Source organism: Myodes glareolus, chromosome X (genome assembly GCF_982192425.1).
Source record: "Myodes glareolus chromosome X, mMyoGla1.1, whole genome shotgun sequence".
Classification (NCBI taxonomy): Eukaryota; Metazoa; Chordata; class Mammalia; order Rodentia; family Cricetidae; genus Myodes; species Myodes glareolus.
The window spans coordinates 108,182,164-108,201,100 of NC_142053.1; the positions used below are offsets into that span (position 1 = coordinate 108,182,164).

At 40.3% G+C, this 18,937-nt stretch overlaps 1 protein-coding gene across 3 annotated transcripts in view; it reads right to left on the reverse strand.

Annotated features, from left to right (window-relative positions):
* Window positions 1-909: 909 nt before the first annotated feature.
* The window catches only part of Arhgap6 (Rho GTPase activating protein 6), a 501,238-nt gene continuing 483,210 nt past the window's right edge, over window positions 910-18,937 (reverse strand). For all 3 annotated transcript variants that reach the window (XM_085685233.2, XM_048446252.3, XM_048446253.3), the window contains exons 11-13: window positions 5,109-5,386; window positions 3,428-3,508; window positions 910-2,961 (exon numbers count right to left, since the gene is read on the reverse strand). In XM_085685233.2, coding sequence (XP_085541359.1) covers window positions 2,270-2,961; window positions 3,428-3,508; window positions 5,109-5,386 — 1,051 coding nt within the window. In that variant the 3' untranslated portion in view covers window positions 910-2,269. The remainder of the gene's footprint in view (window positions 2,962-3,427; window positions 3,509-5,108; window positions 5,387-18,937) is intronic.

Below are 18,937 nucleotides of genomic sequence, written 5' to 3' on the forward strand. Positions count from 1 at the left end.
CTTTCGAGGCCTCGTGAGTGTTTTAAAAGTGGCATATTTGCAATGAGATAAAGGCATCGAAACTCTCACCAAAGAAGTGAAAGATGTGGGCACAGAACAGAAATGAAAAAAGAAATAGGGACATGACTACTGAGCTCTTTTCTATACTGTCAAATTTAGATCTAGTAACTGAGGGATATACCTTCCATATATGTGTATGCATGTATGTATGTTCATTTGGTTCGGTTGTTATAAAAGATTTAAGTAACACAACTTTGACAGTATAAACATGGTGAGAAGGAGGTCCAGGTATCAGGAAGTTCACAAGAGGAGAAAGAATTTGTCAGGCCGTGATCAAATTCAAGGGTTTGGGTTAAAGGTGAGTGTCATAGAAAGCCTCATGAATGCTACAATCAGGTAGCATTTGCTGTGAGTCCTATATTTATCTTTGGTCTTAGTGAAGTCCATAAGGAATAACTGAGATCTTCAGACAAATCTTCCATGTTCTGAACCCCAATACCCAGTGTGCTGAGCCTAGTGACTGAGCCCAAAAATCATTCAACTTGTCCTACAGTCCATATCTGGAACCAATTAGGCATCTGAGTCCTGTGGAGCAGACACAATTTTCAACAACTGTGTTGAGATACACCTACCCAGGAGGCACAAAATCCAAGTTTCAGTCAGGTATGAAATCACTTTCTCAGTGACAAGAAAGCCGGACTTCAATTGAACTTATCATTATAGATTTCTACATATTTCCATATCACTGACTTGATGTCCCCAAGCTACCAGCTATTTTAAATGCAAGCTCTCTAACAGTATGTGTGTATTTATGGAATTGCCAACATGTAATGCCCTTGTCCTTGTGAGTAGTGAATTATCTATCTGAAATGGGTGCATTCCTTTATTGGATTTAAAGGCTGGTAACACTTTGCTTAACTTTTTTATTCATCATGGCACAAGATAGAATTTTAAGAAACATTATTCATCATGGCACAAGATAGAATTTTAAGAAACATTATTCATCATGGCACAAGATAGAATTTTAAGAAACACCACTGAGAAATTTCATTGCCAACATGACAATTAAGAGTAACACGTTATATATATATATAACTCTCTTTGTTTTACATAGTACACTGTTCTGATGTGAAAAAAAAAATCAGAAAATACTGAAGCAAACTGCCACCTGCTGGTCAAAAGTGGTTTTGCAGTTGTAACACTTCAAATTGCTGAAGTAAGGTAGTAACACATTACAATACACATAAAATTACCGAAGACACATTTCTCAGCCTTTGGCACATGGTAAGCGCAAATATGTAGCTGTTTTTTGCCCCCTCCCCCGATAGGATTTACTTTACAACGAATTGCTTGTAATTGAGCTAATATAATAGGGCAGAGGGGGGAATGATTGTATAATTTGAATGTGTATTCAGATTTTAAAACTTTCTGTAGTTGGATTCCAGTTTGTAGTTTTGAAAAATACATCAACGTTACACATTACAAATACATGTTAACTGAATTTGACCTAGAATGGGATGGACATGTTCTTAAGTACTGTTAGGCACTGCTTTTCTCTCATTTGATTTGCTGAGTTCTTTCAAAACAGTTTCTAAAAATATATCTCTCAATGTATCAAATTTAATATTTCCTTAAAACTTGTTCACTATGAAAAAGCATTCAGTGACTATAACTTTTGTTCCTCGATTCCGTATAAAAATATGGCTTCTCATATTCTGTTTTGTTTGGTTAGTATTGTTCTTAGGCATTGAAGGGAGTACTGTCCCGCGAAAAAGCGATGGCAAAAAGCACAGAAACCCGCTTGTGCATATTCTAGAATATTCTATAGAATTTTGTTGCTTAATATATCTCATGGTGTAATATAAGTGCAGTGATTTTTTTAATTGTTCTGTTTTTTTGGTGAATATATCATATTATCATATAGAATCTGTTACAGACTATACAAGTCAAAATTGAAGACACATAAATACAATTAAGCTATATCAAAGCAAGAGTTTGATCTTATATAGAGCCAATGTGGGTAGTTTTAAGGTTGGGTATTGTGTTTGTTTGTTTTCCTAAGGCTGGCTATGCAATAGAATTTTATAATAAATGGTAAGGGTAGGAGGGCCTCTCAGTAAGTGGACTTTCTCTTGTGTTGATTTTCAACGTGTGGAAAAACAAAAAGAAAAATGAGTAATTGTCCAATTGTCCATCGGCAAGTTTCCCGGGTCTGGTCCGGAAAGGGGTGTTTTTTGGGAGGGTGGGCTCCAGCTGCTGGCGGGTGGGCTCATACCAGGGTTTCCGGGAGGGCGTCAGGGTTGTCAGTTGACAGGAGCTCCCAAATCTGCCACCGCTCTCGCTGCCAGTCGAGCCAGCTGGCCTCCCCCAAGTTCTGCTTGTCCTCCTGCTCACTGGCTGAGAGGGAGTAGGCGCTGCTCAGTTTTTTTGGTCTGGCCGGATGCTTTCCTGAGGCCTGTTGGCCTCCCTCTTCTGCGGCTGTTCCCGAATCTTCTTCATGCCTCTGGAGTCTCCATAGGGGAGACTCAGAGGGCTGTTGGGCCGAGGTCACGGCAGGCTTCCCTGATCCGGGGTAAGGAGGAGGGGGGCGCCTGTCATCTCTGCCACTTTCCTGAGGTCTCTGGTACACAGGCTGAGGTCTCTGGTACACTTCCACCTCACCCTCGGCCATGTCTTCTGTGCTGTTTAGGGACAAGAATGGCTCAGACCTGGCTGCAGGCCGCCTGGACCCCCTGCCACCACCCAGGATGTGGGGAGTGCTGCAGACACGCGACACAGGAAGGTGGACACTGCACTGTGCCACGGTGGTCGCCGTCTGAGTCCTCCGAATGACCTGAGTGCCACTGTCCAGCCCTGTGGGGCTCCCTTGACATCGAGGCCAATTCAGGGATAGGTTCCCTTGAGAAAGGGAACAGGGCCTCGGTCGCAGGGAGCTACTTTCAAAAATGTCACCATAGGAACCTGGAACCAGAAAAGCAAGAACTGGGGTTAGTTTGGGCAATTGCTTTGAGCATTAGCGGCTTGCTGTTTTCTTTTTCACTGCTGCTTCTATTGCTGAAAAAGTGCAGCACACTCTCAGCACCTGGGAAGAAAATCTCCCTAGCAAGACCAGTGGCAGGTTTTTGTTGGTGGTGGCGCCTGTTTGTGTGGCCACTCCTAGACTCTCCCAGGCTTAACTGAGCTGCCAAACTACATAAACTGCCCCGTTGACAGTTTAGGCTTCAGGAAGCGGAAGAGCAGTGGATTGCTGTCCAAGCTTAGCGATTGGGGAGGAAAGCCCAAGGAGAGGTAGTTTTTGTCCTCGTTTTCCTCTCTTCAGTATTTTCTGAATAATGGTTGGCAAGCAGTTACCACGAGAATAGCAGATAAGAGTTAGGAACGATCCTTTCTTAGATAAGTGCAATGAAGTTTAAAAATGGTACTTCACCTGTCATTGCTGGGTCCTTGGAGCCACTTTTTAGTGTTGAATGCCAAGTTCCCCAGATATTGAAAGGCTCCTCTGACATATCTAGGAAAGAAGATAAAAGGGTTCGCAACAGTTAAGAATGAAATAAAAAATAATATTACATTTTTGGCACAAAATACCATATTCGAGGCTGTACTACATACAAAACAATACTATGTGGACCTGGCTTCCAAGAAGTTTGTTTGTTCTGTTGGAGATGGACAAAAGTGCTCTTTCTACATCATGTTTCTGAGAAACAGAATGAATATTTACTAAAGAATTCTATATCATAACCCCCATAACATTGAAAAATAAACTTTGCATATCCCCCCCCCCCTGTTCTTGAGGATTCCTGACTCTCCTGGAGGATCTGGGCAGCTCTCATATCCTCAAAAGGGGTACCTATAAGAGGGAAGCGAGGGAGAAGATGCTGCTGTGTTGGTGGCTTCAGACATGGAAGAAGCAGGCCTGAGACGAGGCCTACAAAAGCTAGCAGAGGGCAGGAGACAAAGATTCTTCTCCAGACCCCCCAGAACAGAAGGAAGCCCTGAGCACCCATTCTGTTTCTGACACCCCAGATCATAAGAGGTCTAATCTGTGTGTTGCTTTCATTGTGATAATGGTAGTAGGAAACTCATATATGGGGGCAGTTGGTGATGGCCACATGGGCTCAGGCTACAGGAACACATACAGGGATGATAGTGCTGGTTTCTGAATACCCTTAGGGACACCACCCTACTGGCATCAGCAGTTCCTGTGCGTTTCTTTCTGCTCCCTTCTCCCCCAACAAGGGCATATGTAGTTATGTAGCAAGATGCTCTAGTCGATGTCTTAGCCAGCTCAAGTTTTCCTCCTTCCAAGCCTATGCTGGAACTATCAGAAATCAGAGGTCTACTGGATGTCTCCACATGTTTGTTACTTTCTGGGAAGTATACCTTGTTTCATTCCTTAGAGGGTATCAGGAGATCATGAGACAGACCAAACGCATAGTAACAAAATATCAGAAGTGCCTACAAGGTTGGGGAGCACAGATTAGCCAGGGAGTATTCCATGCTAAGTATTGCCATAACAACTGCATGTAGATTCACTGATGAAATCCAATCCACGAGATCCATGGGTACCCTTCTTAGTTATTTTATCAGGAGTCCATAGGCCTCTGTGGAGGTTGATTATTCTTTCGAGATCCTGCAAGCTAGAAGTGGCAGGACATTCTTTTGACGTTTAGTCTGGGGTTTTCGTCACTGCCTGGTTCTGGATATTGCGTTGTTATGTGATACAGTCAGAACCTTTTCTTTATGAAGATAGTTGAAGTAATTCAGTGACATCGTAGACTAGCAACTATGCAATGCAAATCCACCAGCAGGGTCATATACTCCCCTGGATGTTACAAGGAGAAAGTAAGTTGGGAAAATGAGTGACTCCTTTGGGCATTTGCTCACTTGACAGGTATTTGAGAATCAGAAGTTGTCGAGACCTTCTGCAACAACATCAGGGCCACCATTCTTTTCTCCTATCGTGAGCATTTAGCAGACACTCAGTAAATGTTCTTTGAATGGAAGAAACATCAAACAAAGGCCCAATGAAGAAGGTCCAAATTGACCCACCCCATATAACATGCCACAAGAGGGCAGATACTTGTTTGAGGAGATACTTGTTCAGTTACCTTTTCCAAGCCTTGGTCCTGGAGAACTTTCTCTTGACTTCGACTTTGGCGATGGCAAGTGGCCCACCAGTGTATACTGCTCTGGCACTTTATAAAGTTTCTCTGAGCCCCCCCGGGCCCTGTCCTCTTGCATAGCCAGCAGGGAGCGCTCAGACAGCACAGGGGAGTTGTTGTCGTAAGGGGAGATGTCTCCGCTGGAGGCCTTGTTGGAATCGGTAGATGAATGCCTCCCTCCCATGGAAAAGGAAACTTCCTCCGACTGCAGCATGTCAGGGCTCCTGGCATAAGACAATTAGAGGTCTGTAAGCATGGTCAGATTGAAACATCACTCAGCTGCCAAGGGCAGATTCAAGGACATGGACATGGAGGCCGAAACAAGACGACTTTTTGAGCAATGCTCCACCACATCTCCATCAATAACGTGAAAGCGTTTCCATAAAATGACCACAAGATGGAACTAAAACACAACAATGTCAGCTGGCAAATGATGAAATGATGATCTGTAGCGGCCAAAGCTCAACCAGCAGAGGGCAGTAAAACCTAACAAATGTTAGAAAACAAAGGTCAACTAGAAGGGTGGAGACCCACAAGCCTGTGTTCCCCAACACTGCCTGCTGGTAGCCTTGGCGAATAAAATGTAATAGCAATAAAATGTAACAGAGTTAACAAAAACAGGACACAAACGGAGATGGAGCCTTGTCAACACCTTGCAGTGCTAGAGTGCCTAAAACGGAGTGATGTCTGATTAAATTTAAGAGTTAAGCCCTGGGAAGGTCACTATCTATTAAGCAAGAAAAAAGAAAAAAAACCCAGATGACTCTTTTTTACCTTCCTCAGTCTCTGAAGTAAAAAATAGTCCAGACTTACAGTTTATTGTGGTCTTAAGAAAAAACTTCTTTTCCCACAGCATATTTAAAAAACAAATGTATTCTTCCTGTGATGAAGGCAGTGATACTACTCATGGGACTATATGTTTTTGTATGAAAAGGCGGTAAATAGATAAATCCGTGGCAGTCATTAAGAACCCAGTGCATTTAAATACACAGAACAGGAATTTGCAAGGCAATAGGATTTCCGCCGAATAATCTATGGCATTATCTCACATACTATTATCATATGCACATATGAGTTGTCATAGCAACAGAAATAACAGTGAAAATGTAAATGGAACAGGAAAATGAGACTACCAGGAACATGCTAGCTGGACAAAGTCTTACCTGGAACCATCTTTATTTTCTACCTTCCTCAAAACAGTGGCCCTGACATCTTAAAGGGAAATGATCAAAGATTGATTAAAAGTTTCACAGTGTGCTTCTGCCCCCCCCCCACCCTATTTGCTTCTCTTTACTGCTCTTTGCTTTCCATTTGTTGCAGCTATCAAAACAAGTCCTTTGCGGTCCAAAAGAAGGTAAACACACAGAGCAATCCTCTCCTCGCCAAAATGATTTTTGTCATGCAAAATGAAGGAAGTAGATTCATAGGGACCGTAGCTTTAGCTCAGGTTGCCAGCAAGGGTAAGTACCCAGGGGAAAAACATCCTGGCACTTGTGATATGTCATGCCTGTCACAGCCAGGACTCTGGCACTTTTGCTGAGGACATTTCCTACCCACATAGAATAAATAAGACCTCTGCTTGCCTCTTTGAACTGATACCACACAATCTTATGGGCAAGGAGCCAAAGGACAGCCATGAGGATAATTTTCCAGACGTGTGGGCCTCTGGTGAATTTGAAGGGAAAAGCAACCAGAAGAACTTAACTGTTTCCGCTGAAAAGGGGTGGTGTACACTAACGACCACATATAATTCAAGGGGAAAATATCTCCTTAATTCTAGGTAGGGAAACACAAATTCAAACAAACTGGACAGTTGCCTATTGTCATGAGATATGGCTCTCCTTGGGAAAGGCTTGTTATGAACATGAGAAGAAGTGAATGCATTAAGCTAACACAGACTTCAGTTCAGAATCAGAAGAAGTATAGATCATATTATTCGGCTGATTTCATTAGTTTCCATTGCTTAGTTGATATTTTCTTTCCAACCATTAATGAAAATGTCTTCACTCTATTCGATAAGAATAAGTCATGGTTGTATACCTAATAGTGGAAAACCATAGTGTTATTTTATGGGATATTTTAAGGAGTGCCCAAGTAATTGCCTAATTCATGAGCCCAACTGAAACAATGTATAACTTGGATTTTGCCTCCTCTTATTTGGAGGAGAGTTTTGGAAGTGGTCACATCTTAATTCACAGATAGCATAAACCTTTTGGCTCAAGTCTTACACATGTCTTACCAAAAATGTAGAAGAGAAAGATCCAGGACAATGGTCTAAATGTTCATTCAGCCAGGAGTAATGAGCATAAATGAGAGACAACAGGAAAGTCATTTCTCTCAAGTCTTCATATTGGGAGGATTTAAGGTTTTCACAGTAGGAGGGGGTTTTTCTTTTACCCTGTGTAACCACGAGGTACTAAGAAATACTGCATTTCTGCCAGCTATGCGGGCTAAAAGGCTCAGAGGACATAGGGCCCTGTGTGAGCTGCCACATGGACACTTACAGGGCATCTGTATGTTTTATACCACAAACTAAGCTTGTCACCCTTCCCATTGTTTTCCTTCTTGCCACCACTCAGATTACTTCTGAGGACGCTGGTTCACTATACATACTTTTTCAAGATGCCTCCGACACTTGTCATGGACCTGGTGTGCAGGCGGGAATTATACTTACATTGGTTGTTGGGGAAAGTGCAGAACAGGTAATATCATGTTTAATGGTTTGGTGAAAAGAAAACAAAATAAGGGTGTTCAAGAATAATTGAAACATTAGCTCCTGCTGCTCTGCCACTGTTTCTTCTCTTTTCATTGCTTTGATTGGATCTGACTGGATCAAAAGGAGAGGGGTCTTGTCCCTTTTTGATTTACCCCCATTGATATATTCCAGCCAGGGAAGTAGGTACCATATAGGACATGGGTACATATGGGAAGCCCCTTGTAAAATACATGGCATGCTGCTTTGGACTGTAGAAAGAGTGCCATCTGTTAGAGTTCCTTACATGAAAGGCCTTGCACTTAGTGAGTCTAGACTCTTTGTTCCTGATCTAAGACCAGAAACAACCAAGAGTAACAGGTAGTTGACAAACTATCTTGTCTGTCTAGTAGTCCAGGCAGGAAGGTTTGGACTCCCTGTAAAATTTATTAAACTCATACACTTGGTGTTGCAGATTAATAAAAAAGGCTATATTTTATACTTTTAGTTAATGACCATTTTAAATGTTTAGAATATCCCCTTCATTTTATTTTCTCAGCAGAAATGAGGGAGGTGTAGTCAAATCTGCTTAAGAACCCACCTCAAAAGAATTCTCAGATTGAGACAAACACCCTCCTCTTTGGAATCTTTGAAACAAAATGAAATGGCCTCAAAAGTCTTCTCTCTGATTTGTGTATAGAATCTTCACCTTTAAGAGAACTGTTCTAAGTAAACATTAAAATATCTGTGTATTTGTTTACAGAGAAGACTTGCTTTCATGAGGGTTACATTTGCTGAGGCACTGTCTCTGAAACATGCTGTGGCCTTTATGTTTTTGAATCTTAACAGACTATTGGCTGGATAAGTTGCTAAGTGATGTGGTTTTGAGTCCAAATGAGTCTAGCTCCTTTACTTTTCACAGTTAGTGTACAGCAGACTGAGGTTCGGGGCTTTGAGTAGATGGGTTGCCAGACAACATGGGTTTGTCTCTAAGCTGGGAGATAATTAGATAATTAAATCCCAGGACCGTCCCCAGCATGCATGGCCAGCCCTAGCTAACCAAACATGAGATGGACATGGAGAGGGAATCAACATTCTCACCCTTAGCTGGTCCCTCCAGGTCAGGGTGTAAACACGCCGGCAGCGTACTGGGAGCAAGCCTGCACTGCAGCCGGCAATACAGAACTGGTTCTGTGAATAAACGAAGAACTCCAGTTCAGCCCTCAGCGTGGCTGGCCCAGCGCACTGCTGAGCTAGCTAGCTGAGAAACAGAGATTTCAAATGTTTGTTGTCTTCATCCGTGGCTCGATCACTCAATCAGTAATCTTCAGACTGCTTGAATGCAAGGTTTGTATTCATCTCAGAAACTATTAATTGCACCAGGAAATAATCCATTGTCACAGAAGCCCTGAAATTATGGAAATTCCCACATCAACTGTGCACGGGGCTGCAAAGCTTCCCTTGGGATAAAAGCACTGCTCTAAATAGGTGCTGATGCAAATTTCACCTCTCTACCAGAGGGTAAAGTCAGTACTGGATGATAAATACCAGGCGATCAGGCGATACCTCTCCCACACACACACTTTTTTTTTTTTGAGGCAGGGTTCCTCTGTATTTTTGGCTGTCCTGAAACTCCAGAGACCAGGCTGGCCTCGAACTCCCAGAGATCAGGCTCCCAGGCTGCTGGGATTAAAGGTGTGTGCCACCACACCCATGCGCCACCATCTCATTTCATTTTAAATCCTTATTAATATCCATTGAATGGTGTTGGGGTGCCTCAGTGACAGGTGAAGGTACAATAATGCTGTCCATATTCTTTTTAGTTATAGCATGCCTGACAAGGTATCTTTGAAAAATATTTTTTCAAAGTGTAAAACGGCTAAAGATCTAAGTAAAGACATTAGGATGATGGGAGGATGGGATAAAAATCTTCCTCCATCCCAGATAGCTCTATTCCTGAGACTTACTTCTGTGTTCTCAAATCCTTCATTGGAGAATTTCATATTGCACGTAAAGTTCTCCCTAAAACTCTGCTGGAAAAATATGTGGGAGAAAGAGGCTTAATACTTGACAATTTCCAGGATACTAGAAGAAAGGGAACATTGAAGTCACTGGCTACTGCTAGACAACAGAATTTTTTGCTGTAATGCCACAGGTAAAGTCAGATTTTGGAACATTCTGATTCAGCAAATCAGAAAAAAGAAGGCAGAAATCACAACCTATTGTGTACCAGCTCACAGACTGGTAAAAGATGACTTTGTTGTGAACACTGATAGGTTAAAATGAATGATCCCCATGGTACTGATTTGATAAGCTGAACAAAATACCACAAACTACAAGAAAACTCAACACCCTTTCTTTTTATTGTTTTTATTGAGCTATATATTTTTCTCTGCTCCCCTCCCTTCCACACCCCTCCCTTTCTGCCCTCTTCTATGATCCCCATTCTCCCAATTTACTCAGATCTTTTCTTTTTCTACTTCCCATGTAGATCAGATCCATATATGTCTCTCTTAGGGTCCTGATTGTTGTCTAGGTTCTCTGGGATTGTGAACTGTAGGCTGGTTTTCTTTGCTTTATGTCTAACAGTCACTTATGAGTGAGTATATGTGATAACTGTCTTTCTGTGTCTAGATTACCTTACTCAGTATGATGTTTTCTAGCTCCATCCATTTGCCTAAAAATTCAAGATGTTATTTTTTTCTGCTGTGTAGTACTCCATTCTATAAATGTTCCACATTTTCCTTATCCATTCTTTGGTCTAGGGGTATTTAGGCTGTTTCTAGGTTCTGGCTATGACAAATAATGCTGCTATGGACATAGTTGAGCACATGTCCTTGTGGTATGATTGAGCATCCTTTGGGTATATACCCAAAAGTGGTATTGCTGGGTCTTGAGGAAGGTTGTTTTCTAATTTTCTAAGAAACCACCTTACTGATTTCCAAAGTGGTTGTACCAGTTTGCACTCCCACCAACAATGGAGGAGTGGTCCCTTTACCCCACATCCTTTCCAGAATAAGTTGTCATCAGTGTTTTTGCTCTTGGCCATTCTAACGGGAATGAGATGAAATCTCAGAGTTGTTTTGATTTGCATTTCTCTGATGGCTAAAATGTTAAGCATTTTCTTAAGTGTCTTTCAGCCATTTTCAACAGATTCCTCTGTTGAGAGTTCTCTGCTTAGGTCTGTACCACATTTTTTATTGGATTATTTGTTCTTTTGATAACCAATTTTTTTTTTTCAGTTCTTTGTATAATTTGGAGACCAGCCCTCTGTCCGATGTGGGATTGGTAAAATATTTTCCCATTCTGTAGGTTGCTGTATTGTCTTATTGACTGTGTTCTTTGCTTTACAGAAACTTTTCAGTTTCAGGAGATCTTATTTATTAATGGTTTCTCTCAGTGTCTGTGCTACTGGGGTTATATTTAGGAAGTGGTCTCCTGTGCCAATGCGTTCAAGTGTACATCTCACTTTCTATTCTATGAGGTTCAGTGTGGTTGGTTTTATATTCAGGTCTTTGATCCATTTGGACTTGAGTTCTGTGCCTGGCAATAGATATGGGTCTATTTTCATTCTTCTACATGTTGATATCCAGTTATGCCAACACCATTTGTTGAAATGCTTTCTTTTTTCCATTTTGTATATTTTGCTTCTTTGTCAAAAATCAGGTTTTAGTTGGTATGTGGATTGATATCCATGTCTTCAATTTGATTCCATTGGTCTTCCTGTCTGTTTTTATGCCAATACCAGACTGTTTTCAATACTATAGCTCTATAGTGGAGTTTGAAGTCAGGGATTGTGACGCCTCCAGAAATTCTTTTATTGTACAGGATTGTTTTGGCTATCTTTGGGTTTTTATTTTTTCATATGAAGTCGAGTATTGTTCATTCAATGTCTCTGAAGAGAATTTTGCTGGGAATTGCATTGAATCAGTAGATTGCTTTTGGTAAAATTGCCATTTTTACTATGTTAATTCTACTTACCCAAGAGCATGGGAAATCATTCCATGTTCTGGTGTCTTCTTTATTTTCTTTCTTCAAAGATTCAAAGTTCTTGTCATACTGGTCTTCCACGTGTTTCGTTAGAGTTACTCCCAGATATTTTATGTTATTTGTGGCTATTGTAAAGGGTGATGACTCTCTGATTTCTTTCTCAACCTATTGATTATCTGTATAAAGGAGGGCTACTGATTTTTTTAAGTTAATCTTGTATCCTGCTACATTGCTGAAGGTGTTTTTGAATTGTAGGAGTTCCTTGGTAGAATTGTTGGGGTCATTTATGTAAGCTATCATCTCATCAGCAAATAGTGAGTTTGACTTCTTCTGTTCTGATTTGTATCCCCCTGATCTCCTTTTGATGTCTTATTGCTCTAGCTAGGACCTCAAGAACTATAGTGAATAGACATGGAGAAAGTGGACAACCTTGTTTTGTTTCTAATTTCCGTGGGATCACCTTCAGTTTCTGTCCATTTAGTTTGATGTTGGCTGTTGGCTTGGTGCATATTGCCTTTATTATGTTTAGGTATGTTTCTTGTATTCCTGCTCTCTCTAAGACCTTTATCATGAAGGGGTGCTGTATTTTGTCAAAGACTTTTTCAGCATCTATTGAGATGCTCATGTGGGTTTTTTTTTCAGTTTGTTTATATGGTGGATTACCTTGATGGATTTTCGTATGTTGAACCATCCCTGCATCTCTGGGACGAAGCCTACTTGGTCATGGTGGATGATATTTCTGAGGTTTTCTTGGATTCGGTTTGTCAGTATTGTGTTGAGTACTTTTGCGTTAATGTTCATGAGTGAGAATGGTCTGTCATTTTCTTTTTTAGTAGTGTCTTTGTGTGGTTTGGGTATCAGGGCAACTGTAGCCTCATAAAAAGAGTTTGGCAATGTTCCTTCTGTTTCTATTGTGTGGAACAATTTGAGGAGTATTGGTATTAGTTCTTCATTAAAAATTTTGGTAGAATTCTGAGCTGAAACCATCTGGTCCTGGGCTTTTTTTTTTTTTTGGTTGGGAGATTTTTGATATTGTTTCGATTTCCTTAATGGTTATAGATCTATTTACTTTGCTTATCTTGTCTTGATTTAATTTTGGTAAGTGATATCCAGAAAATTGTTCATTTCCTTTAAGTTTTCCAATTTTATAGAGTGCAGGTTTTTGAAGTATACCCTGATGATTCTCTAGATTTCCTCATTATGTATTGTTATGCCCCCCCTTTTTTCTTATTTTGTTAATTTGAGTATTTTCTCTCTGCCTTTTAGTTTCCTTGGTAAAGGTTTGTCTATTTTGTTGATTTTCTCAAAGAACCAACTTTTTGTCTCATTGATTGTTTGTATTGTTTTCTTTGTTTCTATTTTGTTGATTTCAGCTCACAATTTATTTCCTGCTATCTAGTCCTCCTGGGTGAGTTTACTTCTTTTTGTTCGAAAGTTTTCATATGTTCTGTTAACTCACTAGTGTAGGAATTTTCCAGCTTCCTTATGTAGGCATTTAGTGCTATAAACTTTCCTCTTAACACTGCTTTCATTGTGTTCCATAAATTTGGGTATGTTGTGTGGTCATTTTCATTGACTTTTAGGAAATCTTTAATTTCTTACTTGACCCATGATGATTTAGGTAAGCATTGTTTAATTTTCATGTGTTTGTGGGCTTTCTGGAATTAGTGTTGCTATTGAATTCTAGTTTTAAGCCATGATGATCTGATAAGATATATGGGGTTATTCCAGTTTTTGTACCTGTTGAGGTTTGCTTTGTTACAGAGTATTTTTGTGAAGGTTTCATGAGGTGCTGAGAAGAAAGTATATTCTTTTCTGTTTGGATGGAATGTTCTATAGATGTCTGTTAAGTCCATTGGAGTCATAGCATGTTAGTTCCCTTATTTCTCTGTTAATTTTCCCTTTGACAGACCTGTCTAGTGTTGAGAGTGGGGTGTTGAAGTCTCCCACTATTTGTGTGTGGAGTGTAATGTGTTATTTAAGCTTTGGTTGGTGTTGTGTTGCTCTTTGTGGTGTTGACTGTGTTCTTACCCTGCCTACCCATTTTTTCCTCTGGTTTGTGTAGTTGGGTCCATGTCTCTGGTGATCAAATTTCCAGGTGCCAGTGGATCCAAGGCTCAGATGGTTGCTCCTTGAGGTAGATTCAGGGCAAGGGTTCCAGTCATCCTGGAAGGTCAGTCTGCATTCCTGAAGGCCACTGGACATTCCTGGAGGTCCTTTGGGCCTGCTCCCATGAAGGTCACTTGCTTGAGCCTGTTCCCATCAGGGTGGCTCGCTTAGACCTTCTTCTGTGGAGGTTGCTGTTTCAAACCTGGTCCCATGGAGGCGGTTGGCTCGGTCTTGCTCCAGAGGAGGCCTCTGGCTTGGGCCTGCACTGATTTGAGGTTACTGGCATGGGCCTGCTCCAGCAGAGGACACTGTCTTGGGCCTGCTCCTGTGGATGTCTGCAAGGCTTGCTCTTGCAGAGGTTGCTGGCCTGGTCCTGGTCTTGTGGAAGTTACTGGCTTGGGCCTGCTCCCACAGAGGTTGCTTGCCTGGGCCTGGTTCTATGGAGATCACTGGCTTGGACCTGCTCCCACGAAGCTAACTGGCTCCCCAATACTCTTTCATACTGCAGAAAGTGGATTTATGATTGGGGCTGACTTTCATCTCTAAATAGCAAAGATCTTACAGTTTGTAACTAGTTTCTTTTGGAATGAATAGAGGTCTTCATCCATAGTCTTGATGTAGTTGTCACTATTTTTTTTAATTTCAATTACAACTTTGTGAAAGACACTAAAAAAATTAATCATATTGAACTTTAAAGATAGATACATATGGGCTTTGTTCATTTGTGTCTACTTTTTCCCAAATTACAGTTAAATTTGGCTTGCTTTCCTCTTGTTTCCACATGTGGGTAGGGATGAATGCTCTGTCTATTTTGGTTAATTACTATTATATTTCTGGGGCACCTATAAGGATAGGTAGATGAAAAGAAAAATGTCTTTACTGTGGTTTAATTACTATTATATTTCTGGATAGGTAGGTATAAGAACAGGTAGGTAGAAGGATAGGTATAAGGATAGGTAGATGAAAAGAAAAATGTCTTTACTGTGTTTTGTTTGTTTGCTTAATACTTTGAGACAAGGTCTCATGTAATTTGTGGTGGCCTCAAACTTACTATCAAGGAAGGACTGGCCTTGAAGTTCCTGATCCTCATGAGTGTTGAGACTACATGTCTGGTTCCTTAGGTTTTCTGAAGGCTGAATTTGAAAATTACAAGAACTATTACAAGAATTAATTTCCATACCACAGATAATCCTAAGCTCTACTAGGTTCTCTCTCTCCTGAACTGTATGTTGATTTACAGATCATGTTCACAGATTTATGCTCAGTTCTACCAAGCATTCCTTATGCAGAGAGTCAGGAGTCTGAAGTACCTTTGTGAAAAAAAAAGCTGTGCACTTTGATTTAAATAATTTTATGTACGGTTCATTTCTCCCCTTAGAATGTTAGAGAAGTAAAGATACTATTAAAAATACGAAAAATAGGCATATCAGAACCCTTAACACTGGATTAAGATTAAATGCATCATTTATACCAAAAAATGTTATCATTATCTAGTTTCAGGTTTATTTAACCAAAAATTATTTCAGATTGTCACTTTGTCAACTGTCACACTTAGTAATAGTAAATTAAAAAGAGACAAAGATAGGGGAGGTTGTGAAACATGATTGATAGGCTGCGTCCATTTAGGCCAGACCCACACATTTTACTATCAGCTTGGCATCTTCAGTGGCTAAGTATGACACTTGTCTTTAGAAAATATTTCTTTTTTGCCTTCTCATTTTCAGGGGGAGGCAGGGAATCAAATGTGATTTTGTAAACTATTATATTACAATATAGTATTTACGAATGAGTTCTTATTTCCTTAAATTTTGTGCCTAGGTATCTCCTTTACCTCACACTAGCCCTGACCCTGCTATGACACCTTTATTTTGATGTAGAGGTCCTCATTCAACCCACATTGTCCTTTTAGATCAACTTTCTGCCATCTTTCCCTATATTGTCACATTCCTGAATCAGAGAGGCCGGTCTCTTTTAAGGACTTCTGAAGAGAAGAGCACACAATTCTTGCAAGACATGCTGTTCAAAACTGGGAAGCCTGGCAACTTTGGTACTGAAAATCTCTTCTAATCCCCCTTTGGCGTGCTCCTTTGGTGAAAACTAAACCCTGAAGTGGACAAGCACATGAAAAGACAATGAATTCTCTCTGAGCTCACCCAACTCTGATGTTGCACACAGAAGGGAAAAACACAAATCAAAACAAACACCAAGGTCCCAAGTATCATGAAATGTTTGTTCTTTCAAAACAGAAATAATAATACATAGTTTCTCATTCTGGGTTTTACACTCCTTAGAAAATTTATTTCGTTTCCCCTCCAAATTAAATCATGTGGCATTTCCACTTGGCCTCACAGGAATCTAAAGCTTTACTTAGGTATGTGAACTGGGGAATGGAGGTTTCAGGGCAAAGAAAATCAAAAGTCTCCAGTGCTTAAGGCGCACTGCTTGTAGACCCGCTGATATCGCGTTCTCATGGGCCATAGTTTGTGGCCATCTACTGTCTCATAGATGTCAAGGGACACAGTCACAATACTGCATATGCAACAAGTCTCAGGTAAGTAGTTGTAAATGAGGCATTTGGTGAAGTTCACAGGAACACAATAGTAACTGCTAAATCTCCAGTAAACATATGAGAAAACCGAGTCAGAGAGTCATCGATGAGCATACTCCATGGCATAAAAAAATAGCAATAGGGTTGAATTTGGACATAGATCTTGATCTCAACTTGAAGCTAGAAAGCGGTGTCATAAATTAAACAGACACAACTGATTGGTGGTTAATTGATATGGGTGCCACTGTAGCCAGCACCATCTGTCACTTTGGGGTACTGTAATTTACAACCTCTATAATTACAGGGTTATTTTGTCACTGTATTCCTTTATCACTACTTTGTGATTTAAATGTCACCCCACCTTACTCCAGCCTTCTATTTGAGGACATCTACCTAACTTCATTATCCTGTCCCCAGAGAGATGGTAACTTTGCTGTATTGACCACATCCAGGACTAGCTATCTGAACACCCAGACTCAGTTACATCTTTACTCGGCTTCCAAGTGCACTGCAAGTCTTCCTTCCCCCCAGAAGCCATTATGAGACTGAAAATTACATCTCCCTCCTTTCTACAAACTCCATGGATTTATAAGTCAGAACATTTGTTCTGCTCTTTTATCAACACAAGGACACATGTAAAAGGTCAAAACTCACCCCACTCAAGTCCCCATGGGATTTTAAATATAGAGAATCCAAGTGGTAGATCTGAGTCAGTCCTTTGGAGTTTGGGTTGCTTATTAGAATCATGTGGAGAGCTTTGCAAATCCCAATGTCTGGACTGCAGGCCAGAATAAATGAATAGGCACCATGGTGATAGGGAGACTCACAGCTCTTCTTTACAATCCCCAGGGATTTGTAATGGGCAGGTGAGTCTGAGACCATGCATTCTTCTGTACACTGAGTAATACACCTCTGGCATCAGGTCTGAATGCACATAAAGTCAAGAATATGTTTTGTTTTTTTTTAAGCTTTCTTACTCCAAATGTGGATCATGGACCAGTAGCAACAGTACTACAGGGCGCTTGTCAGAAGAAGAGAATCTCAGCCCACCTCCCAATCCAACTGACTCAGAAGAAGCACCTTCCTAAGATTTGAAGAGCTTCATATTCTCCAGGAATTTGGGAAAACATATGTTTATGGCCCAAAGCGACTGCCTACAGCTCAAGCCTCAGAAGACCACTTAAAATTTTTTTTTCATAAATATCTATAGTTTACTTCATGAAATTATTAGCGACCTTTTGGACTGTTCTTTGCCTGTACCTAGCAGAAAAGAAACAAAAAGGAAAACAAAGCGAATCTTCCTTCTATTCACTTCCCTAAAGAGTCATTCATACAAGGATAGGGAACAAAAGAGGCTAGGACAATTGCACAGCTCGGCGTGGGCTTGATATGTGCGCTATGTCCTTCCTCAGAGAAGAGGAAGCAAGGTTCTGTTCTTACCTTGGCATTTCTATACCAGAAGCATGCTTGCAAATGGCATTGTATTCCTGCTAATGATTCTTTCAAGAATAAAATGTACCAATCTAAATAATGCCACACAAAATAAGACATTTGGACAGTCAAAATTTCTTAATTTTTTTTCCGGTATATGTTTTCTATATTTCCTACCATACAGCAACAAAATATTATAAACAAAGAGTAAGGAGGAAATTACAAATAGAAATATCACTGAGTTTCTTGCCCACAGAAGAGACACAAGTACAATTAGACGAATTCTCATAGCATATGATTGGGAAAAAATGAGAATTTATACCTTGATGAGAGTTAGAATTCTAGGGCAAAACTTAAGTGCAGTTCCAATTCCCTGATATAAAAGCAAGACCATGAACTGCGGGTCCATTTGTATTTTTTATGTATTTGCATTTACTTGTATTTCTTGGAATTGAATCCAAGCAAAGCATCTTATTTGAACCAGAAATTGCCTTGATATTGATTGACACACAAATAGTCTTTTCTTAAAGTGCATTGAAAGGGTGATCTGATTATAAGACCTTCCCTGGACTACTGAAATGGGAGGGAAACTGAATTCAGTAAGGGTCTTAATGTATTAGCCTGGAAAGGAGGGCATTAAACAATGTGGAATTCCTTTTCATTAAATTTCCCTAAATCGTATACTTTTATAATCACTTGAAATAATTTGAAATGAAAAGCAACCACATTTGTTATTAGTCTATGGAAATAACTGAACATGTCTTGTTTCTAAGTTACATCCAAATAAGCCCTGTCTTTGAAAAGTCTATGGCTGAAAAAGAAAAAAAAAATAGTGCTATGAATTAAGCTTAGGCATGTCATTGGTTCTAGGATTAATCTCACTTTTGAAGTCATTAGAACATGGACGAATGCATGCTAGACTTAAGGATTGAATGCATAGCACAATGACACTCTCAAGAGAGAACAGCATCAACTCTTCCTGCCCTAAATTTAAGGCTGAGTGTT